Genomic DNA, 25,368 nt, shown 5'->3' with positions numbered 1-25,368 from the left:
CGGCTACTGTATATCTGAATGGCTGACAAAATCGGTATGGTCACTAAATTCCCTCAATGTTTCCTTTTTTTCTCGTTCCTTAGAGTTGTTGGTGCTAACAAATAATCCAAACGGGTGGTGGCATCAGGCATGGTCTGTGTAAGTGACCTGTTACTGCCGGGTGGTCGATAGACCCTGGTTCTGCTTGGCAAAGAAACAAAATAACTAAATAGTCTGATGTCAGAACTATCAATTTTAGACTGATTACAGCCACCATGCAAAAGAGAGAATGATACACAAACATGACTCCCTTTTATTTTAGTTTTGTCTTTTATTTTTCTGTAATAAATTCATACCATCTGAGCTTTTCCCTTGGCATCGCCCCCACCACCGTTTTCTATTTGATTCACTTCCCCCCCTTTCTTATATCTATACCAAGATGCACAAGCCAAGTAAACTCCAAAATTCACTATGCTTATCCCTGCTAATAGCCAGTAAAAGTAGTTCAACTTGTCTCTATTCAAATTGTTATTAGCCAGCCATCCACCAGTAACTTTGTTTACCACCTCTACCACCACAGTGCTCGAGAAGTAGCCAAATGCCAGTGAACACCATGAGATTGCTGTGCTCAGCGATTTCATACCAGCCGAGCTCTCTGCGTAGAAAAATTCTAGCAGCCCAACCAATGTGAACATATCAGCTGCTCCAAAAATGGCATATTGGAACCCAAGCCATAAGAAACTCATTGGCAACGGCTCAGTTGAGTCAACCATGTTGTGTTCAACAGCCACCGATTTGCGACTTGTTTCCACAATTCCAGCAACTGCCATGGAGATTGCTGAGAGCACTAGACCGACTCCAACGCGCTGGAGCTGTCGAATTCCAGTTGGAATCCCTGTGATTTTTCGAGCAAGAGGTACGAAAACGCGTTCGTATATGGGGATTAGAACAAACATGAATAGCAGGGGGATTACTGGTAGTGAGGGGCCAGGCACTTGGAAGCCAAACACACGTGTGTCCATTGTGATGCTCTGTTGGACCGAAAAAGTCTGGAGCTGAGCCAAGCATGTGTTCATGAAAACAGTGCTAAGTATAATTGGAAGCATGCGGATTAGGATCTTTGTTTCTTCAACTTGTGTCACTGTGCATAGCCTCCAGGGTCGATGGCTGATTGATGTTGACGCATCGTTAGTAGTCTTTGCGATTGCTGCCCGGTCCAAGAACCTGGAATTTAACAGGAATATATGTACTTTAATATTCTTTTATAGTTATGATTCGTTGCAACAGAGGTGTCAATTTTATGTCATTTACCTGAATTGGTCAGTCCATGGAAGAATTTCTCGTTTCACCCCTGCATCTTTGTTATGAATTTCATGCAATTCTTCTGCCTTCTCTGGAATTGGAAGGCCTCGGTTCCGGATTGCAGCCACAAATACCTACATTTATGAGCAAATTAGATGGGAAGTTCATTTTATCTAACATACCAAGACTAATGATCAGTGGGAAGGTACTATAGTACCAATACAAGCTCTTTATGAAGTTATTAGTTACCTGCGCAAAGCTTGTGAGGGGGCTTCCCTTGGGCACATTGTTGCGATACAAGGACTTGCCCATGCTTGCAAAGATAATAGCAAGAAGGACTGCTATAGCACACACACCAAAACCCAAATCCCACCCTTGGTTAGTACTTATCCATACAATAATCGTGACTCCTAGTATAGCTCCAATGGTGATGCTAAACAAGAACCAGTTGAAAAAACTAGACAATTGAGATGCCTCCTTAGGGTCATTCTCGTCGAATTGATCAGCTCCTAATGATGGCAAAGAAGCTTTGACACCACTAGTACCAAACGCAATAAGGTACAGACCGGCGAAAAGTATTGCAGCTTGGCTCCCATCTGCACCCTCACATTGGTCTGGTGAAACACCTTTGCAAGGACTTGGTCTTAGATGGTGGAAGTGAGCTTGGACTGTTAGGAGGCCATATCCCTGGAAAACACAGCATTTTTATCATAAATACTACCTTTATAAAAATCTTTGAACAATGGTACAGATTCTATACATCATCATAATCATTGTACAATTAAAGACTCTCTCTCTCTCTCTCTGTCCCCCCTCCCTCCCTCCCCAACTCAGGCCTTTAAATTTAGCCGAAGCTCACAAAATATATCCATCTTGATGTAAAATACGATTATCAGATATTCTGATAATCTTTTTTTTTTTTTTTTGAAAAAGACCATGAAACCATTACATGTTTTTTTTTAGCCAAATATGTGTGCAAGCAAGAGAGATGTTTCTAAAAATTTTCGAGTAATAAATAAATATTTATAATGTTAGTTATTGAATTAGACCTGATTTGTTCATAAAAGATAAGTTTAGTTTAAATATTTAGAAGAATTACTAAACAAATTAACCGCTTACTCTATTTATATATATAAAAACATAACTCATACGAAGACATAAGTTTTTATTGGTAAAAAAAATAGTTTTTTTTTTCTTTTCTTATATTTTGGATTTTTTGTATTAACTTCATAAAATTTACAAGATTTACAAGATGTTTATATTATAAATATCATTTAATTCGGTTTTAATAATTAAAATGATACTGAAGTAATTGATTAAAAAATAAAAGGTTAATTTACATTGCAAGTAAGTTCTTTTAAAATCTACGCATATTAATTTCATTAAAAGACATGTGCGTGCATATATATATATATATATATATATATATATATATTTGTAGAAGTGGTGGATCATATTCTTTCAAGAAGTTCGGAAATCGTGGTACATGCATGCATGCCCTTTTTCCAATAAAATGGGCCAAATAATACACAATAATTCATGATTCTTAATGAGAATTTTGGCCGTTCATAATTTTCTAATGATAGCATAATTATTTAGACATACCATAAACTCCACGCATCCAAACAAGACACAAGCCTTGAATCTTGTCATATAGGTGTCGCAAATGAACCCTCCAAACAGCGCCACTAAAAATGAAGTACCCATGAAGTTGGTAAGTGTTGTGGCAGATTTTGTTAAGCTGAAGTTCATGTACCCATAGAAATAAGTCACCAGGCTGACGGCCATAGAGACGAATGCCATGTTCTCTAGTCCCTCCGCAGCTGCCCAAATTCACCAAAACTAACATCAATTAGCTCATCAATATGCTTCAGAAGGATGAAATGAGGGAAGCAAATCCACTTATTACTACCCGAGTTACACACGCACGCACGTAGTAAGTAATTAACATTCTTACCGAACACAAACAGTGCCGCTCTGTTTCCTCCTCGCCTTCTTTCTCGCTTGGGTTCGACTTTAATATCTCTGGAGACGTCCTGCAGAGGATATCACAAAACCTTTATTAGTTGCCTAAGAGTGTACAATATGCAATGCTATAGAATATTGTAAGTGAAAGGAATCAAAGAGTAAATGAACTAGACGGTTTAATCAGCCATTAGAAAGACAATTCGTTGGCTCTTGGGTCATTGAAAAAAGGTGGTGTAGAACAGTACTTGAAATAATTCAGCAGACAATACCATTTTGTTGAATCTCTTTTTGGGAAGGAAATGTCGCTTCTGAGAGATGGTATGATCTAAAACCAAACTCTGGACAATATATATATATATATATATATATATAATTGAATCCTACTGACTGACATGAAGGGAATCAAAAGGCATCGGCATCTAGTAGTTTGAATAACATTTTGGGTCGGTTTTGTTTCTTATGAGACCAACCTCTCTCTTCCTATACTTTGAGACTATGTTATTAGCTGACAGCATGTATTGTTAATGCCTCTGATCCATAATTCGTTGTTTTGTTCCTGTAGCTAGGGAGAGAGTTGAATAATTGGTTTAAGAACATAATAAAGATGAATATTGGCTGCGACTACATTGATGAGTTAGTTAGGCAAATAAAAATTGGAATTGCGGCTATTTTTTAAGCACTTGAGCTTGCAAAGGCGTGCTTAAGTGACGCTTACAGCATTTCAACATCGTCATAATAAATTAAGCCCCTCAGCCCCCGTCACATGCATGCATGTCTATTGGTGCTGATAACTCTGCTGACCTCCTATTTCGCCTAAAACAACTCACAAGAGAGCTGCCTAACATGTCTGTGTTTTTACCCTAAAAAAGTCCTTGAATTGTACAGGAGTTCATGTCATGTAGAGGTGGTGTTCTATATTCGTTAGCCAGCAGCAACAGAAGTTTCAGTTTCTTAATTGTCGTCCTCTGTGTCTTTCTTTAATCCAATTTTTATGATGGCATATTATGGCCCCATAAGTTTATTAAATATTCAAGCTAGGGATGTTTTAGTGTTATAATGCCATTATTATAGTTGCATAGATCAATGAATTTAACAATCAACATTCATATATACAACACCTACCAACTCGATGTTGATATATAGTTGAATTCGCATCGCAGCTTACCGGTACCAGATCAGAATATCTGATTCGGGGATTTACAAATAATGGTAATGCGGTTCATGTATTATCACATTCATGGTCTCTCAAAATTAATTTTGCTTCTGAGGCATGGCAGTAACCGTTGTTGTTCATCAAGGATTAGGGCCTTTCTCCAGTGCTTTCGGAGAGATACAAATGCCCTATAATTAATGGAGGACCGGATGTTTCCGGTTATAACCGTAGGATATAAATCCGTTAATGGTTCAAACAGGATATCTACCAGGGGAGAGAACACGACTGAAGAAAAATAAAGCTTTGATTCATTGAAAAGAAAAGAAAGATTTGATACATTCTGACTAAAAAGAAATTAAGAGAGGATCATAAGTAGATGGTAATCAAAGCGAATTAACTAATAACTACTAGCTAATAATAAAACAACTATGTGACAAAAGAGCATCTTCATATGATATTTTGGTCAGATTCATCACTGTTTCTGGATTTCAGTCAAACAAAACTAAAGAGTTCATGATGAAGTTAAAAAATCCAAAATATAAAAATAACATTATTTAGTGTTTTGAATACCGGTTAATCTTTGACTTTTATCTTTTAGTCTCGGGAATTTTAGATTTATAAGTCTGACATATTTATTAGGCTCACGTTATTTTGAGTATAACTGACTGTTAAGCCCAATTCATTTAGGTATGGCTTGTTTAGTAGATCTGCACTATCTTGAATTTGACTGACTATTAAGTCCAAGTTCTTTGAACCTGACATGTTTGTTAGACTCACGTTACCTTGAATTTTGCTGACTATCAAGTTCAAGCTCTTTAGATTTGACACGCTTGCAAAACTCACGCTACCTTGAACTTGACCGACTATTAAATTTAAATACTTTGTATCTAATATAATTTTTTTAATTTATAAAAATCTTAACCAAATATTTTAACTCATCAATCAATTTAATATTAATGACAATTTGCTTATGTGGGTCTTTGGAAAGAAACATTAACGTTTCCATGAAAATGCAGTTTCGGCATATTGTTCCTGTTCTTTGCGCAATCGTTTAATCAAATGTGCTCGAAAATATGTGATGTGCTAGGTTCGGAGCTCTTTTTTTGTCTCTTATGAAGTGGTATCTTCCTGTCTAGCCTTGTCATCAGTTAATTTGTCATCTCTAAATGTGACTTGGAGACGACGACCGGTTTACTTCCGTTTCTCTATCCAGACAGTAAAATCTTGGAAATTCAATTTGTAATGAAAACTGAAGATCACCATATCATTAGTTAAACAAATTAACGCTGGATCAGTTAGAATTTGATTTCAATGAAGATTTTTTTTTCTTTGAGAGGTGGTAATACTGTACAGTAGCCTGCAGATGATGCGAAATCAAAGATTTAAAAGTGATGCTGTTCTATTCTGGGAGTTGGTAAGATAATACAAAAGCTGATCTCTTGGCAGAATTCGTTCAATAAACTGATCTAGGAGTTGCTTAAAGGAACTTAAGATAACTCGATTTGTTTGTCATGGAAGAAATTAGATAGATTTCCATCCAACGACTACTCACAGAGTTGTGTGAGAAGTGCAAAGTTAGCACCGAAAGGAAACAACAGAGTAATGGGGGTAGCCAAGCAGATTCTTTGACTCGTCCTGTTGAAAGATTCGACAGAGTGGATTGGCCTGTAAAGTTGCTTACGTATAGACCTTTTCTAGATAATAAACTATGAAATAAAACACTATTTTTTTCTCTCTCTCTTTTTTCTTAAGAGAATGTCCAGCTACTGGAAGTCAAGTCAATTGAATCAATGTGCTAGCATATTTCCCCAAAATTTAAATAATAAAATAAAGAGCCGAAAAAGGGTTGCAAAAGAGAGGAGCCACATTTGGACTTTAAGAACGCGAACCCGAAGAGAAGGCCTGGGAATCTATATAGACCTTCCGTGCAATGGTAAATGGGCCTTCTCATAAAGACACATAGCAGAACCTTATAGGTCTATTCAGCTTTACAACGCCAAGAATCCTTCCTTGGCTGTCAAAACGCTACCGCCCGCCCGCCCTCACGACGTTTATTTCAACGCAAATTTACAATTGTAATTGATGGCAACTTGGCAACATTCCATTGGATGTCTAAAATGTGTCTTCATAATTCGAGCATGTCATAACTTAAATTTTTTACCCCTAATTTTTTTATTTTTTATTTTTAAATTGTTTTAATATGTTAATATTAAAAATAAAATTTTAAAAATAAAAAAATATTATTTTAATATATTTTCAAATAAAAAACACATTGAAAAATAATAATTATCATTATTCCAAACACCTTTTAAATGTTATTTATGCTAATCTCTATCGTAGTGAAATATATGTGCATTTAATGCTTGGTACAAATTATATAACAATTAGAGAATGTTGGAGAATATACTAACGGTTACTTTTTAAAGTGTTTTTCACTCAAAAATATATTAAAATAATATTTTTTATTTATTTTTTACAAATTATTTTTAACATCAGTACATTAAAAAAATTACAAATTAATTTTAAACAAAAACAACTTTTTAAAATTTAGTAAAATCCCATTTGAAACCGCGTTAGAAACAGCCTTTATAAGTGATCTTCATCAAACATTTAGATAGTATTTGGGAACGCGGTTGGAACTGTGTTTCCTAAAAATTTGAAAAAATTTTATATTTTCATATCGTTTTGATGTAATGATATTAAATATAATTTTTTTAAAATAAAAAATTATTATTTTAATATATTTTCAAATAAAAAATATTTTAAACTAAAACCACTACAACATTTTTACCATAATGTTTATATATATATAAAACATTAGATATGTCACTATCCATCCAAGTGCCACTCAGCATTATCGTTGTCGGGACCACGGTCACCACACTCCAACAATCACTGATCTTCTTCCTCAAGTCCAAGCCCAACGATCAACTCAGCTCCTTCTACCATAAGTTATTTGCTGTGATTTTCACTTATGAGAGTGCCAGTGGTTGGCTATGAATGACATTCATAAATAGTGTTGGGTGGATTAATCATTCTTTCTCAAACCTTCTTTCACAAGGTTTGTGTATAATTTTAATAAAAGTGACACTAATGAAGTTGATTTTGGAAACAAGGTAGACAATTTCTATAATTTTAATTGATACTAACCTTGGTCCCGTTCTAGTAGTTCCAAACTGTTCATTTACTTGTGGATTCACGGTTGTTTATATATATATATATAACCACATTAACTTGTATAAAGACAAATTAAGACAGAAACATCAATCTATTTGGACATGATTCCATGTGATAAGGGCAACTCTTACATTGTTTATATTGATCTCTATGGTAGAGGAACGTGCGTGAAGTTAATGCTTGGAATGGATTATACTTGCAGGTGGTAGGGAAGGTCGGGTATGAAACACTCTGCTAGTGGTGGACTGCGAGTCAAATTCACGAACAACAATGGATGGATTAACCTTTATCCCTCAAACCTTTTTGTCAAAAGGTTGCGGATAGTTCTTGCACGGCTGCTGCTAATGAAGTTGATTTTCGAAGCAAGGTAGACAGTATTTCTATTTTTTGGGGGTTAATTACACTGCGTCTTCTTTAGTTTGCTCATTGTTTTCTTTTTTCCTTTATTCTTTAGCTGTAAATCTGTATACATATATACTAGTTTATGTATCAAAACCATAGAACTCATTAAAAGCGTGTCCGTTTTTCTAATGTATTTGTTAGATAGCCAGTAGTAAATAAGTACTGTAGTGCAATAGCAACAAGTACAAGCACTCCTTATTCAAATCATTTCAGAATTTCTCAGATTGATTCCTAGGTAAAGTCTAATTGACCATGCTATCTATATTACTAGTTACACACTATTGTTCTAACCTGTTATATGATATATAGCCTTAATGTTGATGGCGGTGTTGTGGGCTTTGAAGCGATCAATTAAGGTTCAGATCTGGCCTCACGGTCAGTGGCGAAGCTAGAATGTTTTAAATGAGAAGGTAAATTATTAATAAATATTATATTATATAGATATGTATTAAAAATCAATTTAAAACAAATATATTAACTCATATAAAAAAAATTAATTAAAAAATACTTTTAAAATGAAAAAAACTTATAAAAAATAGTTTAAACTTATAAAAAATAGTTTTTTTCTTTTTTTTTTAAGAAAAAACTAGCCTGTACTGATTAAAATCAGGCTTGAATGCACGTGTTAATTCTTCTCTAGGCTCCAGCAAAACACAAATTATCTGGAGAAAACAAAAAAAAAAAGAAAAACAATATAAATTATTTAATATTTGTCCTGATTATTTTATAGGAAGGCACAAGGAAATTAACATCATAAAAAGAACCAATCTCAAGCTAAAACAATTTTAATTCTACAAATATTAATCTTTATTCACCGATAAGAATTGGAATGTTTGCTTGTTCATCTCGTGAAAAAGTTTAATTCCATACGGTAACCAATTTAATTAAAAATTATATAACCTTTAATTAATTCAAAACAATCAAATTAATGTCTATTGTTCAAAATCTTGCAATTGTCTACAATTCACCTTTAATTGATTCAAAACATTATATATATCAAAACCCTTAAATTATTATAAACCCTAATATTTTCAATAACTAATTATAAAAGAATAAAATTAAAATTAGATAATAAAATAAATAAATAAAATAAAAAGAAATTTATCTAAAGTAAAAAAAGATTACTTACTTCAGTGGACTTCAAGAGAAATTTATACAAGGAAGAGAGGCAGGGAATAGCAGCTAAAAAAAAAAAAAAAGAGCTCTCGGATAGTTAGCCAAAGAAAAGGAAAGAAAAGGAAAACGCTTGGGGAAATGAGAAATGAGCTGGAGTGTATGCTGGAAATCTAAACATAAGACATATATTATATATATTATTTATTATATTAAAATACAAGTCAACAGTATTTCTTTTTGTGTCTCTGGGTAAAAATTAAGGGGGCAATTGCCCCCCTTTTGACCTTACCTTACGTGGCTCCGCCACTGTCACGGTCAGCTGACAGTATAACCAGGCTTCTCATAAAAATGCAACCTATCTCAAAGAAGCTTTGGAGGGGAATGCTTGATGAATCAATCAACTACAAAAGACCATGATTTCTACCTGTTAATGGGAGCTCAATTTGTGTGCCATTTTATGACTAGCAGGACGAAGCAGTTAGTCCACGCCTTTAAACAAGGTGGTGAGGATAAGCGCGAGTTCTCCAGGTACTTTTTCCTTCCGGATGTTAAAGTTGGGTAGTCAGCTTTGGCTACTGAATCTGGTTTCTTAGATTCCCACTTTCCACATCAACACGTAGAGTGATTTCAGGATTCTAAAGGCTTAAGATTTCCTGTGTTCTCTCCTCGTACGTCTTTTCCTACTGCTGGGAGCCTGATAAGTTATAATAACCTAGCAAGCAAGGATGCAAAGATGATCTGACAATAGTAGGTGCTTAAACCTTGCTAAAAGGTTCAGTAATTAAGTGGAATTTTCGATAATTTCGAATTGCGTGCATTTTCTCATCAATATTTCAGCAAAATCACAGGCTTTTGTTTGCATTGCTTGAAATTTAATCGGCCTTTCTTTTGATGCCTGCAGAAAAGGTTGCTGTACTTTTGATTTTAATTAAATATTCCCTTAATCCATGCTCACAAGTCTGAGCTGACTGTGATACTTTCAGTTTCATTTTCGAGGCACGTGTTTCTGATCTAAAATTAAGGCACGATTTTTGCTGCTTCATATTAAACATTGCTTCACAGATATCAACATCATCGAAGGTGCAGGGGAGAGAAATTGAAGGGGGCTCGTCACTGGTCTTCCTTTCTCTTAAACCGTTCTGGTGTCCTCTAGATTCAGATCTTATGGACTGATGTTCAAGCCTAGACGCACTGCCCGGGCCCAAGAGTAACAAGTCATACATCTTGCGCCTGGGCCTACACCCATTACCTAGGCCCAAACCTATTTTTAAAGACCTTTCACGGCTTGAGTGTTGTTAAAATGGGTTTTGTACCAATAAAAAATTATTTTAAAAAGGTATGTTCCATAAAAAAGTAAATCAAATTCCTATTGTTACAAATAAAAAAGGGGTTAATTTAAAACACTCATTTTCCATTTGAATAACCACTTTTATTTCATGGTAGTTTTTGGCATTGCGTTTCGGAAGTGTTTTTAAAAAAAATTAAATATTTTTTATTTGTTTTTGCTTTAAATTAATATTTTTTTTATGTTTTCAGATTATTTTGATGTGTTGATATTAAAAATAATTTTTAAAAATAAAAAATTTTATTTTAATATATTTTACAATAAATCAGGCCAACAAAAACAACAGATGTTGTCATCCTCATCCACCTAAAATTAGGTAAATGAATACTCTCCCCCTAGCATTATATCATTTATTACTCATTTAACAACTAATTCAGCCAGTAACATGACTCCATCTTGCAGGGATCTCCAACAAGGAAAAAAAAACTATCTTTTTCTGCACGATATCATGCCTAATAGCCTCTACGCTAGAAAATTATTTTTGGTTACGTGGATGGTGGATGATAGCTTGTTATGAATTTTTTTAAAAAAAACGACTCTAACAATAATTTATACATTTCAAAATATTATTATTTGACCTGCACAAGCATAAAACTAGTAATTTATACTACCTACTATAGGAGGATGCAACTGTTTCTTTAATCTTGATGAAAGAAAATAATTTTTTTAGCAGCGTGTCAATTTTCTGTACCAAATTAATTTAATTTTAATCATGTTTTAAGTTTGAACAGACTATTTATAATGTAATTGAAATATTCGTGATAAATTAAATCTGATGGTGATGGGCAGTTGAGGCTTGACGATTCCAATTTTTTTTTCTTCAAATTTTTAATCGACATTTTGCTTTGTTTTTTTTTTTTTTTTTTGGAGAATCTTATTAGACTGTACTATTCTAGTATTAGAGGTCGTATACGTATTAATTAGGCATGTTGTCTTGTCCCCACGAACCGCGTGGCTTTCACATGGCTGGCGCGAAATTTTAAACAGGACTGCCGCATTGTCTCGTATATCACTGTTTCCATTCCGAAATTACCCTTGGAACCACCACTTCAGGACACCGCCGTTGATATTGTTCCAGAATTGCGCACCGAGCAGGAAAATGTCTTACAATTGCCTTCTCCCGGGGGAAAATACAGTAACGTCCAGCCCATTCTTAATAATACCACTTGAACAAAATTTGCTGAGGCGAGGATTATTTGTGCAAGATACTTGCTTTTAGCGGTGTGACTGCGCTTTTCAGGAAAAAAAAATTATATTGCGTGTGGCCGTTCAAGTGTTCTGGGAGACGGTACACGATGAATCTTCTTTGCTTTTAATTCTTTTTGTTAATGTTAACGTTAATGTTAATTAGATTGCGTGTAAAATATTTTTATTGAAGACTAATTACATGGAAAATTGGTGATCTCGTAGGAAACAATATTCTAAAATATGTTTACCAGTGAACAAAGCAAGGTTTCTTTATGGATACGGAATGGGTAATTCGTGGAAAAGAGCACGACAAGCTTTAAGATTCAGTACGAAGTTAAGCAACCTTAGTCTACAGAGAGACAGAAGAAAGTTGAAGGCGCTTAAGCATGTGAAAACTTGTCATAGTAAATCCAACCTCTTTTATTAATGGAATCAAACTCCCACCGAACAACACTTCAATGGACCTCACGAAAACCTAACTCTTGGACCAAGCTGGTTTAAAAAAGTTGAACCCTACTGTTTTAAAAACCAGGGTCTGTGTTTAGGGATATGTTATCTACTGGGAAGAAACGTTTGAAGAACAAAAAAATATCCGGAAGAAAATAAAAGAAAATCGGGAAAGTGCCATAATTTGGTAGCTACAATTATCATAATACATCTTATTCCTTCCCGTGTTATAAATTATTATCCAAATTTTAAGCTATCAAACGAAAATGGCGTGCACTTGAGAGTTGAATCCAATAGTGATTGGTTTTTGGTAAATCTATATTATTACCCCTAATATAATTTTATCAATATTCAATGCTCCACTTCAATCCCTATAATTTAAAATCTCTAAATATTATCCTTATGGTGTCCAAAAGCTTCCAACTTTATTTTTAATCATTGAATAGCATACATTTTGGATTTAATCTTTGAGTTTTTTTTAAGGTTTTCAAGTTTTTTTGTGAAACATTTTAATATTTGCAAGGATCTCTGAGTGAAGAAAAAGAAAAGAAAAGGATGCGGTTTTCTTAATTGTTTGTGGTTATGAAATAACTATCTCAATTTAAAAATTTAAATATCTTGAAGAAATTTAAAAATAATTTTATATTTTTTAATGTGAATAAATAGAAACCCATTTAGGTACTTCAGAAATAAAATTGTGGAATTCTAAATTATATGGTTGGATCAAAGTGTCGTGTTAATGATTCTATTAAAAATAAAAATAAAGCTTACCCTTGGTTTTTTATAGGTTAATATTTTGTTTGTGTTTTTTTTTTATAAGAGAGAGAGGTTGCATTTTTTATTTTTTTTTTTTGCTGTGTGTGTGAGCATTAATTAATGATGGTATTAAATCCAAATAGAAAGAAAATCAATGTCCACATATGATCCAAGAAAACTGGAATTGTTAAAAGGAAAAGAAAGATAACCAAAACCGAAGATTGCCATTCTTTTTTCTCTCTCCGGTTATAGAGAAGATTGTCATCTGGTTATTTCGAGGGAGGGAGGGAGGTATATTAACTTGCATCACCAAAAGGGGTATAAAGGGTAAATACAATGAAGTTGAATGTTACTTAAAATGGGAAGAGCAGAAGCTTATTAGAACTTAGTCAACTTACGAAGAAGTGAGAAAGCATGTTCTTGAATGTATCGAAGAATGGAGAGAAAGTCCCGCACGTACTTGTGCTGCCCATAAGTTATCAAATTATTATTCATGTTATGGCTCCTGCTCTGCACTTGTATGCTCATTGGAATACGACAACCTTAACGTGAGCCAAAGTTTCCCCTTTAAAAAAAAAAAAAACGACTGCATATTAATTTATTTTCCGTTTTGCTTCTTGTTTTCTTTTCTTGGAAGATCACAGAAGGAACTTTCTTTCTTTTGTTTTTAATTTCTCTCATGTTTTTGTCGGTGATTTGTTGCTACTAAAATAATATAGAATTGAAAGAGCCTGAGCGTGAGCCTTTAAGTGATCGGTTGTTGGCACTCTGAGCAAGAGAGAGTGAAGAGCAAGCGAGGAAAAAAAAAGGTAAAAAGATGGGAGAAACAGCTCATAACCACCACCAGCCACCGCCACCACAAGCTGCGGCAGCAGCACCACCACCACCTCCACCATCACTTGCTTTGTCAAGAGGTCCTACTTGGACTCCTGCTGAGCAACTCCAGCAGCTCCATTACTGCATCCACTCCAATCCCTCTTGGCGTTAGTTCTCTTTATCTTTTTGCCTTTTTGTGATTCATACATAGCCTTTTAGTTTAATTATTAGTATTATTTAAATTTAATCATTGAGCTCAGCAAAAACGTTACCATAGTCCCCCCTTTTATTTGTTGAGGTTTGATATTGCTCTTCGTTGTATATTTCTGAAGTATAAAATATTCTAGTTTATCCATGCCACCATCTGTCCATTCATCTAATTTTAGCTGATCCTTATACCTTTGGTCATGATTCTCTTTTAATTTTCTGAAGGTTTTAATTACTTTTATATCTAAGTCCTGGTGGTCGTCCTGTTATTAATAATATACATCGATTTAATTTAATAGATAATTAATCTGAATTATTTGTGAACTAAGCAAATATTTATCAATGAAATCAAGTATCTATTGCTTGTAACTAACCACAGTCGAGAAATTGAATTTCACAGCTGAGACATGTCTGCTGGCTTTCGAACACTATATTGTGATGCTTGGAACTACGGTCTTGATTGCACGTAATCTTGTGCCTCGAATGGGCGGGGACCCTGTACGTTTTATTTACCATCTGAATTTTATTGATGATTTATTAGATCGATTGGCAGTTGGTTGTCTTTTAGTGAACAGGGTTTTGGTGATTTATTGATGATTTACCGTCTGGTTTTGGTGTTAACGTGAACAGGGTGATACTGCCCGTGTTATTCAAACGTTGCTGTTTATGTCAGGAATCAATACACTGCTTCAAACAATCATTGGAACAAGGCTTCCGACGGTGATGGGTCCTTCGTATGCTTTTGTACTGCCAGTTTTATCAATCATGAGAGATTACAATAATGAAACCTTCTCGAATGAGCATGATGTATGAGTTATTGAGCTTGTTGAATTAGACTGTTGATTTCTTTCTCTCTCTTTTTTTAGCTTGAATCATGATTTATTCTAATATTTCCTTGATCACTATTTTTTTTTTCCGGTTGCGATGATTTGGTCGATTGCAGAGATTTGTAGACACTATGAGAACTATACAAGGATCATTGATTGTTTCTTCCTTTGCCAACATCATTCTCGGGTTTAGCAAAGCATGGGGTAATTTGACAAGGTAACTTGATCATAATCTTGAGTTGGAATTCGTTCTAGTCATCTTTGCTTACCATTTTTTTGGCCTTTCAGCAGTAGCGGCTCGAGTTCTAGTGTAGAAACTCAGCAGGCTCTTTTTATTATATTGTTTTGTAATGTTTTTCCTTCTTTAATTCGACATTCTCAGGTTCTTTAGTCCCATTACTGTCGCGCCTGTGGTTTGTGTAGTGGGTCTTGGTCTGTTTATGAGGGGCTTTCCACTAGTAAGTTCACTTGTTGAAATGAAGAATATTGGTTGGTGAAAGTGATAGATTGATTATAATGACGACTTTTTTATGTCCTATAAAGCTTGCCAACTGTGTGGAGATTGGCCTGCCTATGCTGATTCTGCTAATAATTTGTCAGGTAATATGCCACCTTCAGAATATCAAGTTAATTACATGAAAAACCACTCCATATGGAGATCACAAAGCCTCATGTTTGCTGCAGTATTTGAAGTATCTACATCCCAGGGCCAACCCTGCAATTGAGAGGTTTGGCTTACTCGTCTGCGTTGGTATTATTTGGGCTTTTGCTGCTATCCTCACTGTTTCCGGTGCTTACAACAATGTGGGGCAGCAAACTAAACAGAGTTGCCGCACAGACCGATCGTATCTTATGTCATCTGCCTCATGGTATTAGTTTAGATTATTTATCTCTGTTGGTTAGGTAGAGTTGATGTTTTATCAGAAAAAGAGAAGTTAAACTACCTTGTTTATTGAAGATCATCTCTGTATTTTTTTTTTAGGGTTAAAGTCCCATACCCCTTTCAATGGGGGGCGCCTATATTCAGAGCAAGTCACGTCTTCGGGATGATTGGGGCAGCGCTTGTTTCATCTGCAGAGGTTCGTTCACCATTTCAGAATACCTTTTTTGCCTTCCATTAATTATGGATGCCCTTTGTGAGGTTTTAATTAACTTACAGGGCTTTCAATATGAATTTCCCAATTTCTTTACACTTCTTGATCTCTATTTCTTTTATGGGCGTGAGAAATTTCCTGTTTAAGTATTATTTTCCTAACCATTCCATCTCTTTTGATGTAGTCCACTGGAACCTTTTTTGCTGCAGCTCGGCTTGCGGGTGCTACACACCCTCCTGCTCATGTTCTTAGCCGAAGTATTGGTCTGCAGGTTAAGTCACTGAGAGCTGTGCCTCTCTCTCTCTCTCTCTCTCTCATATATAAATAGATAGATATAGATATATCCCTTTTAAAGTTAGTTATCAACACCTGATGGTTGATTTTTTTAATATAGGGTGTGAGCTTGTTGCTTGATGGAATTTTTGGTGCAGCTGTTGGTACCACTGCATCAGTGTAAGGGATTATGTTTTTTTAGCCTTCTGCTTGCTGCTTCTGATCTAAGCTTAGTTATTGATAATTTAGGTCCTGCTTCTTTCCTCGTTCAGATTACAAACTTCCTTCTTCTATAGTTTACTTACCGTATTAATCTCATCTCAGATGCTGAACCTATGTTTTGCAAGGCTTTCTTCATTGGTGCTTTGATATTCGTGCTCTCTTTAGCCTAACTGCTTTAGAATTAGCTTTTCTTACATATTGCAGCTAACACTTGGGGAGATTGAGTATTCTTTAAAAAAAAAAAAAGGTCTTTTTCTCAGTAGAGTGGTGACTAGAAGGGGAAAACGCCACAGTTTGATGATCACTTTTAAAATGCAGAGGCCTGTTTCATTGACTGATCTAGTAATTTTTCAGTGAAAACGTTGGGCTTCTTGGACTCACACACGTAGGGAGCCGAAGAGTGGTGCAGATTTCAACTGCTTTCATGTTCTTTTTCTCCATCTTCGGTATGTCTTCAATTTATCATCTTAAGTTACGTAAGAAATCGCACAGGGTCCTAATTCATGTTTATTCTGATACCTTGCATCTCCCAGGCAAATTTGGTGCCTTGTTTGCTTCTATTCCTCTGCCGATATTTGCTGCTATATACTGTGTTTTATTTGGGATTGTTGGTGAGTGATCTTATCTGTCTTGAAATTTTAGTTTGTTGTAATCATATGTTATCTTTGATGAGAGGATTTTTTTTTCTCGGTTTTCTTCTCTGCAGCTGCAATCGGTATTTCATTTATACAGTTTTCGAACAATAACTCCATGAGAAACCACTACATTTTGGGCATGGCTTTGTTCCTCGGGATATCGATACCACAATATTTTGTCAGCAACACCACTGGGGATGGACATGGACCAGTTAGAACAAATGGTGGATGGGTAAGTCACATAAAAACACTACAAGCCTATTCCTTTCGGTCTCCTACGTTTTTTGGGCATTCTGTGTGTAATAAATGGGAGTGGATCCTACCAGCATGCAATAAGGAACATGTTTGTGGTTGCTTTCAGACTTTATGAATGAGGGTAATTAGGATGAGCTTCATGACTTCACTCACAGTGGCTGAATAACATGTATTCTTACTGATTTTGCAGTTTAATGACATATTGAACACACTTTTCTCATCCCCTCCAACGGTAGCAATGATTGTTGGGACATTGCTCGATAGCACACTGGAAGCAAGGCAGACTATCAATGACCGAGGAATTCCATGGTGGAAACCTTTCCAGAGCAGAAAGGGTGATGTTAGAACTGACGAGTTCTACAGTCTGCCCCTTAGGATAAATGAGTGGATGCCCACCAGATTTCTCTGAATAAACTTCGCTTCCTTGTATATTAGATATACCATTAGCAAATTCCGTGTTAGCATGCATGGTGAGGTGAGGCCTTTAAGTTGTTGCAAAGAACTGTAAACACTACCCATCGAGGAGTAGTTTTCCTTTTCTCTTCGTTGATCTCGATACAACAAGGTTTTGTTTTAGTCTCAGGTTACTAGCCTAGAGGAAGGAGCATTGTGAAATCTAGACGGATTGTCTGTGCAGTGTAGAAGCGAAATTTTCAGTGGATAAAAGGTCTTGCCACGAACGAAGAGAAGTGCTTGTAAACTATATTGAATTGTACCAGTACTGGTGAAGATGATCATTAATTTTGTTATCATCATCTTCATCATAAAATTCTCTCACCTTGGCCATGACTACAGGTGCCTTGTTGAGTATTTGACTGTTATTTCTCTCATTTCATTTTCAGAATGTTAACATCTCCTTTTTAGGCTTCGGCGTTTAATTGGAGCATACTCTGTCTGCCATCTCCTCAGAGTAATTCCTCTAGTTCAAATCAACCCTTTTAATTTCAATAAAAAGGCAATCTGAGATTTTATCGTCTTCCTTTGAAAGTAATTCGAGAAAGCTTAGGTGGTGGAGGGCCGTGTGTCATTTTAGCCCTCCATTTTACTATCACATGCCAAAAAATGAAGAAAAAGGAATGTACGACGTTACTGGTTGAACTCAAAAAAAAAATTATTTAAAAAGATTTCAATATAAACCCCTTTTTAAAAAAACAATTGAGACTATAATATATTAAATTTACTCGGATTAATTTAGGTTAACATATTAAATTCATGATCTGAATTATACACTCAACAAGGTCCAATAATTTTGTTTTTATTTGTTTATATAATAAAAAATATAAAGACCAATTCAAAATCAAATAAATAGTGAATAATAAAATTAAAAAAAACTCAATAAAAATTTAATATTAAATGTTGAAATTAGAGGGGGAAAAAGTCATGTTAGGCATGCATGTGAAAAAAAATGAAATTAATTATTTATTAAATATCAAAATATATTATACAAATAGCAATTGGGAAAAGTTTTTTTTAATAATATGGACATAAGAGTTATTTATAATTTAATTTTTATAAGCCTTTGAAACTTTTAAATGATGATAATTAAATGATACTTTAAATATTCTTTGGCTTATGCATTTCATGTGGTGACTATATTGATTACTATATTATAATATTATTTTTGAAAAAAAATAATTATATTTTAACCATTTGAATATATCTTTCATTATTAATTTGATTGCACATGTTTTAGGTTGTGTACTAGTTACATGACCCGCGCGATGCCACGGGTTATTATTTTTTTTTTTGCATAAAAAATATCAAAAAAAACTAAGATTTAAAAGTTTTGGGTTTTTCTGCAAAGCTATACCCAAAAGTCTTGGGTTTGGCTGCAACGCCTGACTTAAGAGTAATATTAATAATATTAATAATAACATTAAACTTGCATGACCCAAATTTAAGTGAGCCTGACTGCAACACCGGACCCAAGAATATTGGATGTGGGTCTGACTATAAGGTCGTGTCATAAAAATATGATAATTAAATAGATTAATTAAAAAGAAAAAAACAAAGAAAAAAAACCAACATGAAGAAAAAAACTAATGAAGAAAAAGAAAAAAAATTGAATTAATTGGATTAACCCTTTAAACCAGGTTATCCCGTAAAACCTGGAATTCACGTCATGAAAGTTTGATAACTAAATAGAAAAAAAAAATTGACGGGTTTACCCAGAATTAAATGGGTTAACCCATCAAACCAAGTTAACCCGTCAAGCCCAGGATACGTGTCATAAAAGTCTGATAATTAAATAGAAAGAAATTTAACATTAACAAACTAAACTAAATTAAAAAAATTAATTAAAAAAATCTGGGTTAACTCATCAAATCAGGTTAATCCATCAAACTCGGGATCCATATCATGAAAATCTGATAACTAAATAAAAAAAATTAACATTAACAAACTAAATCAAACAAAAAAAATTCATTAAAATAAACAAAAAAAATTAAAAATGAAAAAAAGAAAAAAACCAGTTCTATAATATAATTATAATATAATAATTATAATAATATAATATATTAATAAGTGAAAGGTGTGGGGAAGCTATAGTGCTTTCCTCACGTCTTTTAGAGTATTACTTAATTGTTATAACTTTTTTTTAAAAGAAAACCAAAAATAAATCTTGATTAGAAATTCAAATATGTAATAAAATAAAATTTTATTTTAAACTCTTTTGTCCTTATTTTCTCTTATATGTCATTTTTTATATAAAAATGTCCATAAAAACATTAAAAAATAAAATTTTTAAAAAATAAAATTTAAAAAAATAAAAAAACTTGAAAACTTTATAAAATTAAAACAAAAAAAATACATCAATAAAAAAACAAAGAGAAAAACCTTGGCGCAGGGGCCTCACATCTAAAGCTCACATGCCAGGGGTATTTTTTTTCTTTTTCAGGGGGTGAAGTGTGAACAATCTTCTTTTGACAAAAAAAATAAACAGACGATATGTCCTTTGTTGTCTAGAATTTAGGTAAAAAAATTTATTTTTCAAGTTATTTTTATCTAAAAAACCACACAAGAAAAAACACCATAAAACCCTTTTTAAACTGTCTAATAACTTAAAAAAAAACCCAAAAAAAAAAAACCAAAACCAACCAAAAAAGAAAAATCCAAACCAAACTCAATCTCTTTTTTATGAAAGTTTAAAAACAAAAATAATCACCATCAAACTCCTCTCATTAAATGTAATTAGTTGACTTCAAAAACGATGATTTTCATCTTTTAACACTAGCCAAATTAATGACTTTCTCTCTACCCCTGTTTTTAGGAAACTGAAATATAAAAAAAATGAATTTTTCGATCAAAATTAAAATTTAAAAAAATATAGGGACTACAGGGAAAAAGGAAGGGAAAAAGTATGAGGATTAAAAAAACTTTTTTCAAGAATATAATTGGCCATGTTTTTTCTCTTTATTTTACACTTTGATTCATTTTTGCTTACCCTGAATAAATTGACAAGTTTATCATCAAATTTGACATATAAAGTTATAATTGAGAAAACGTTTGTGAATTAAATAAAAAAAATAAGTTATCATAAACTACTACAATATTTTTCCTAGTAATTTTAGTATATTTTGTAATGTAATTGTGATATGTATTTGTTCCCGGTTAGCCAAACATGAAAAAAAATATCTTTTAATTTATGTGTACAAAAAAAAAATTGAGGCTCGTGGGTAACATTTCTTAATTTTTTTTCTTTTTATGAATTATATTACTTCTAAATTTTAATTTTTTATGCTTATTTGGGAGTATGGTAGATAATAGATATTATTTTTTAAAGTACTTTTTGCTAATCAAAATAATTTTTTTTAGTTTTAAATATTTAATTTTTATATAAACACATCAAAAAAACTTAAAAATACTTAAAAACTAATTTAAAATAAAAAATTTTAATTTAATAAAAAAAACAGTCGTAACGCAATCCAAAATGATATTATTTAAGCAGAAAAGAAAAGTGGCTGTGACTGTATCGTGGCTGCTGCCGATGACAGTTGTCAAGTATTTTGAAATTGTATTTATTTTTAATTTTCTTAAATTTAAATTTTAAATAGCAGCTTCCATCATCAGGTAAAGTTCTAGGAAGCTACGTCGCAAGAAAGCCAAGAAATTGGCCAAGTGGCTGTTTGACCATACAAGTGCTTTGATGGGGTCCACACGGCACTCAACCATTTATCTATCTATCTCTTCCCGCGTTTTCCACCTAAGCTAGTTGGACCCAGAGAGGGAGGCAAGATGGACCTACAAACAATTGTTTTTCAGTAATCCAATGATATGATGCTCCTAACGTGGAAAAGCTGCTCCATACATCTTGTCCACTTGTGCTCCCCAGCAACCAATCGCGAAAGGTTGCTGGGTGACATGGGACCTAACTTTTCTTTTTCTTTTTCTGGGCCTCCACCAGTCCTTGATTGCCGATGGATTGAAGAATGGTAAACGCTTTTCCAACAAGGAAGTAGTGCTCAATGTGCAGAGCTTTCATAACCAGATCATGAACAGATGTTTCACCATAGCAAAATAATAATAATGAACAAGGACGCATGGGGGCATTTTGCAACTAGGCAGGAAAGAACCCCAACGACCAAAAGCTATGATTCATTTATACTTGAAAGAAAGAACTATACACATAATGCATGACTTGGAATTAATTAATAATCATCAAGCCAGTCCAGACTGTAGCATTTTTCTGCAACTTGGACATCAAGATTCACTTTCTTCATCTCCTTCCACAACCAAGAAACATCTTCTTCGCAGATTACTTTACGCAGAGACTCCAATGATGCAACAGAATTTGGCAGCTTCACTAGCGAGCACTCTCTCATGTCAATCTTCTCTAACCTCGATAGCTTACCAATCCACTCAGGAAGACCTTTCAGATTGACACATTGCGAGATGTCTAAGAACTTCAACCAAATTAGGTCACATACACATGGTGGAAGCATTTTCAGTGTTGGACAAGCATACAACCTTAGAATTTGTAGAGATTTTAAGTTGCCCAGATTGGGAGGTAATTTCTCTAGGTTGTGGCAATTGGTGATGCTCAGACTCTGGAGCGAGTGAATCCTACAAATGCTGGAAGGCAACTGGATTAAATCTTCACAGTGATCGATTGTAAGCTCTGAGAGAGATGGGAAGATGTGGGATAAGTCTATGACAGACTCATCAAGGCTCTTGTTTATCTTGCACAGGATTAGAGATATTTTTCGCAAATTTTTTAAGGGGACAGTAGATTCAGATAATCTACCGATGGATACTTTCTCGAGCCAAAGGCTCCTCAAATTAGCCAAACTTGAAAAAATGGAGAAGTTGCCAATGGTTGCATTGCTTGTACTGTAATTTATCATGACCAATGCCCTGAGCTTTGGCATGTCATCGATGAAGGGAGGCAAGAAGAAGTCATTTGCCGAGAAGTTCAGGATGAGCACTTCAGCCTTGGGAAAATCCATGCGGAACCAATCCATTTCTTTCATTTCACCTATTTAACAGAATCAAGATAGAAGTAAGCATTGGAAACATGAAACTAAAACCACAATCTCAATTAAGGTTGCATCGGTTAACCACCTTACATAAAGCAAAGCAACCCAGAAAAGTAATGGAGATACCTGTATGGATCGAAACAATTTGAGCATTGAATGGCCGGTCCGCATTTCTCTCCCATTCTTTTGGAAGCTGTGCTTCTCTTCTTGGCATAAGTAATCGCTTGCGCTCATTTATGTCTCCACAACTGCTCAAATGAATAGCAAGGTCCCGCAACACATCATGTTGCATAATACAAATCTCATAGTAACTGCTATACAAATCCCCAGCTCTGCATATTAACCGATCAAGGTGTTTAGAAAGAAGGATCATCCCTTCTAAAATGAGAGATCAATTTAGGAACCTGGCTTTATGAACATACCGTGCATCCTTCACCAGAGTGAGAAGATTCTTATCCGAAAGCTCAACAAGGATAGCAAATGCTTCTTCCGGGTCGATATCATGAATCTCAACCCACATGTTGATGAGAACATCAAGAGGGATCTTCTTGTCTTCGGGGAAGGATCCCAGATCCAAGAAACATTCCCTGACGTTTTTAGACAAGAACTGGGTACTAATTGCCATCCTATCAAGCAACTTGCTTTCATGAGACTCGCAAATAGGCTCCCCTCTTGACAGCCTCTTCCTCGCACTTTCCCAGTACATTTCAGGTTGGTCCCTTAACGAAGCTCCAATCACTTTGAGAGCCAAGGGCAGGCCTTTACACTCATCGACAATCTAGCAAACAAATTTTCATTAGCATTGGAAAAGAAAGTAACCGACTGCTCAATTTCAAGATCCGTCACTCAATCTAAACCTTGTATTGTATCTAATGGGGACAGTGAATTGAATAGTACCTGCTTGACCAAATTTGAATCAGCAGCAGGAGGAATAGATGTCTTTCCAAAAGCAGAGTGGCAGAACAATGAGATTGCTTCTTCTCTCCTCAATAATTCTACGTTGTAAGTAGCATTACAAACTTTCGGGAATTTGAAACGAGAAACCACTAGAGTTTTGCATCCAGCTACTTTAAAAATGAGCTGATCAAGCACCGGGAGCGACCACACATCATCAAGAACAATCAACATTGGGGCTACGATTCTCCATTCAAATTGCAAATTCCATTTTGGGACCAAATCATAGCCCATACCACCCATTCCATCATTCCCTGTAATAAATCCCCAGATTTTTGCCCTCAGGTTCTCCACATTCGGAGACTGTGATACTGTCAAGAAAAAAATCCTGTTCTCAAAGTGACCTGAAAGAAATCAAGATCAACAAAGTCAACTAAAACCCCTCTTGTCTAAATATAAAAGAATGATCATATGCTAATCACCAATTCCTGCAGCCAGTAGCAAAAGAAACTAAAACAAGGAAGTAAAAACAAAGAAAAGGTATCCTTTCTGTGAAGTCTGTGTTTCCTTTTACCTCTATACAGGTCGAATCAAGCAGATGACGGAAAGAAAGAAAAAGAAAAATTTATAAATAAAACAGTAAAGGAAAGAGAGATTCTTTAATTAAAACTTACATCTAACTTGATCATCTCTACAGATTTCATTAGCCAAAGTAGTTTTTCCAGACCCACCAATGCCACAAATCCCAACAACATTTAAATTCTTACTCTCGATGACCATTTCTTTCACCTTCCTCTTCCCTTCTTCAATACCTAACCCCGAATAAAAATTATTCCCAAAACTACCCTCCCACTTCATCTCTTCGTCCTCCAATCTCTTCACCGCTTCCTCCATCCAGCCACCACCACCACCACCTCCCACCCCGATCTTCAAATTCCCTATACTCTCCTCTAACTTCTTGGCTGACCACTCCAACTTATCAAACCTCTCTGTTGTTTCAAACCTCATGTGATGCACGTCAGCTAATAAATGAACCTGTAAAGGTCCATTGATAAACATGTATATTTTCTTTTCAATCTTTTCCATCTTTCTTGCTAACTGGAGGTTTTTGTAGACGTTCCAGCGGTTTGATTTGAGGACTTTCTTGGAGAGCTCGAGGCCTTCATGGAGCGTGCGAGAGAGATGGTCGAGTTGGAATTGGCGGTTCGAAGGGAGTTCAACACCGGATAATTTGATTTCTTGAATCATAGGGATGAGTTCGTTTATGCCTGCCATTAAAGATTCTGCACTTGATTTGCATAGGCTGGCTTTTTTTGATATTGCTAGTAGCTGTTTGAGGAGCTCGGTGGCTATCTCCCCTAAAAAGAGGTCTGTGACCACCATGGCCACTGGTTGTAGTTGTGGTTGCGCTGGGAGAACTGCGAAGTTTGTTTATGTGAGAAGGACTGGGTCAGTGCAGGGCAGCCAGATTATTATTACGTGCGATTTACTGCTTGAGAATACAACAAATTGTTTTTTAAAATATTTTTTATTTTAAAATATATTAAAATGATTTTTTATTTTTTTAAATTTATTTTTAATATAGTATATCAAAACAATTTTTTAAAAAAAATTTAAAACTTGAAATTTCAATACCAGATACCATATCTTAAAAGTGATCTTGAGCTTTTCTCAAAAAAAAAAAAAAAAAACGTTAAAAACAACATGTTTCTTGAAAATAAAATATCTAACATAAAAGTATGTAAAAATTGACTTAAAAATCTATTTTTTTAATTTATATTTACTTATAAACACTTTTATAATATTAAAAAATCAATTTATCAATTCAAAAACTTAAA

The 25,368-nt window shown here is 34.5% G+C and overlaps 3 protein-coding genes across 7 annotated transcripts; 1 reads left to right on the top strand and 2 right to left on the bottom strand.

Annotated features, from left to right (window-relative positions):
* Nucleotides 1-201: 201 nt before the first annotated feature.
* LOC7483752 (protein NRT1/ PTR FAMILY 4.5) lies at nucleotides 202-3,610 on the bottom strand. Of its 2 annotated transcripts, none has more exons than XM_024595087.2 (6): nucleotides 3,519-3,610; nucleotides 3,239-3,317; nucleotides 2,887-3,104; nucleotides 1,531-1,968; nucleotides 1,291-1,415; nucleotides 202-1,203 (listed from the first exon to the last, which is right to left on the bottom strand). In XM_024595087.2, the coding sequence occupies exons 1-6, from the start codon at nucleotides 3,519-3,521 to the stop codon at nucleotides 330-332; spliced, it is 1,737 nt and encodes a 578-aa protein (XP_024450855.2). In that variant the 5' UTR covers nucleotides 3,522-3,610; the 3' UTR covers nucleotides 202-329. The 2 variants fall into 2 exon arrangements, with proteins under 2 accessions (XP_024450855.2, XP_024450854.2); XM_024595086.2 differs by having other exon boundaries at nucleotides 3,495-3,590.
* A 9,627-nt stretch (nucleotides 3,611-13,237) lies between these two features.
* Nucleotides 13,238-18,040, top strand: LOC18096305 (nucleobase-ascorbate transporter 3). Of its 4 annotated transcripts, XR_002980197.2 has the most exons (16): nucleotides 13,240-13,381; nucleotides 13,553-13,816; nucleotides 14,257-14,354; nucleotides 14,487-14,663; nucleotides 14,800-14,900; nucleotides 15,066-15,141; nucleotides 15,227-15,283; nucleotides 15,368-15,552; nucleotides 15,666-15,762; nucleotides 15,962-16,048; nucleotides 16,172-16,230; nucleotides 16,627-16,718; nucleotides 16,806-16,883; nucleotides 16,979-17,139; nucleotides 17,353-17,637; nucleotides 17,746-18,040. XR_002980197.2 is itself a non-coding variant. In XM_052450224.1 (15 exons), exons 2-15 carry the CDS (start codon nucleotides 13,651-13,653, stop codon nucleotides 17,569-17,571), a joined length of 1,653 nt encoding a protein of 550 aa, XP_052306184.1. In that variant the 5' UTR covers nucleotides 13,239-13,381; nucleotides 13,553-13,650; the 3' UTR covers nucleotides 17,572-18,040. The 4 variants fall into 4 exon arrangements, 1 of the variants encoding a protein (XP_052306184.1); XR_002980200.2 differs by lacking the exon at nucleotides 16,172-16,230 and having other exon boundaries at nucleotides 13,238-13,381; nucleotides 15,987-16,048; XM_052450224.1 differs by having other exon boundaries at nucleotides 13,239-13,381; nucleotides 17,353-18,040.
* A 3,699-nt stretch (nucleotides 18,041-21,739) lies between these two features.
* Nucleotides 21,740-24,997, bottom strand: LOC7462902 (probable disease resistance protein At4g33300). Its single transcript, XM_002301167.4, has 5 exons — nucleotides 24,205-24,997; nucleotides 23,534-23,934; nucleotides 23,059-23,414; nucleotides 22,763-22,968; nucleotides 21,740-22,635 (listed from the first exon to the last, which is right to left on the bottom strand). The coding sequence occupies exons 1-5, from the start codon at nucleotides 24,911-24,913 to the stop codon at nucleotides 21,809-21,811; spliced, it is 2,499 nt and encodes an 832-aa protein (XP_002301203.2). The 5' UTR covers nucleotides 24,914-24,997; the 3' UTR covers nucleotides 21,740-21,808.
* Nucleotides 24,998-25,368: the final 371 nt, after the last annotated feature.

The sequence above is a fragment of the Populus trichocarpa genome, chromosome 2 (assembly GCF_000002775.5).
Source record: "Populus trichocarpa isolate Nisqually-1 chromosome 2, P.trichocarpa_v4.1, whole genome shotgun sequence".
Taxonomy (NCBI): domain Eukaryota; kingdom Viridiplantae; phylum Streptophyta; class Magnoliopsida; order Malpighiales; family Salicaceae; genus Populus; species Populus trichocarpa.
This window is presented reverse-complemented; position numbering and strand designations above follow the sequence as displayed.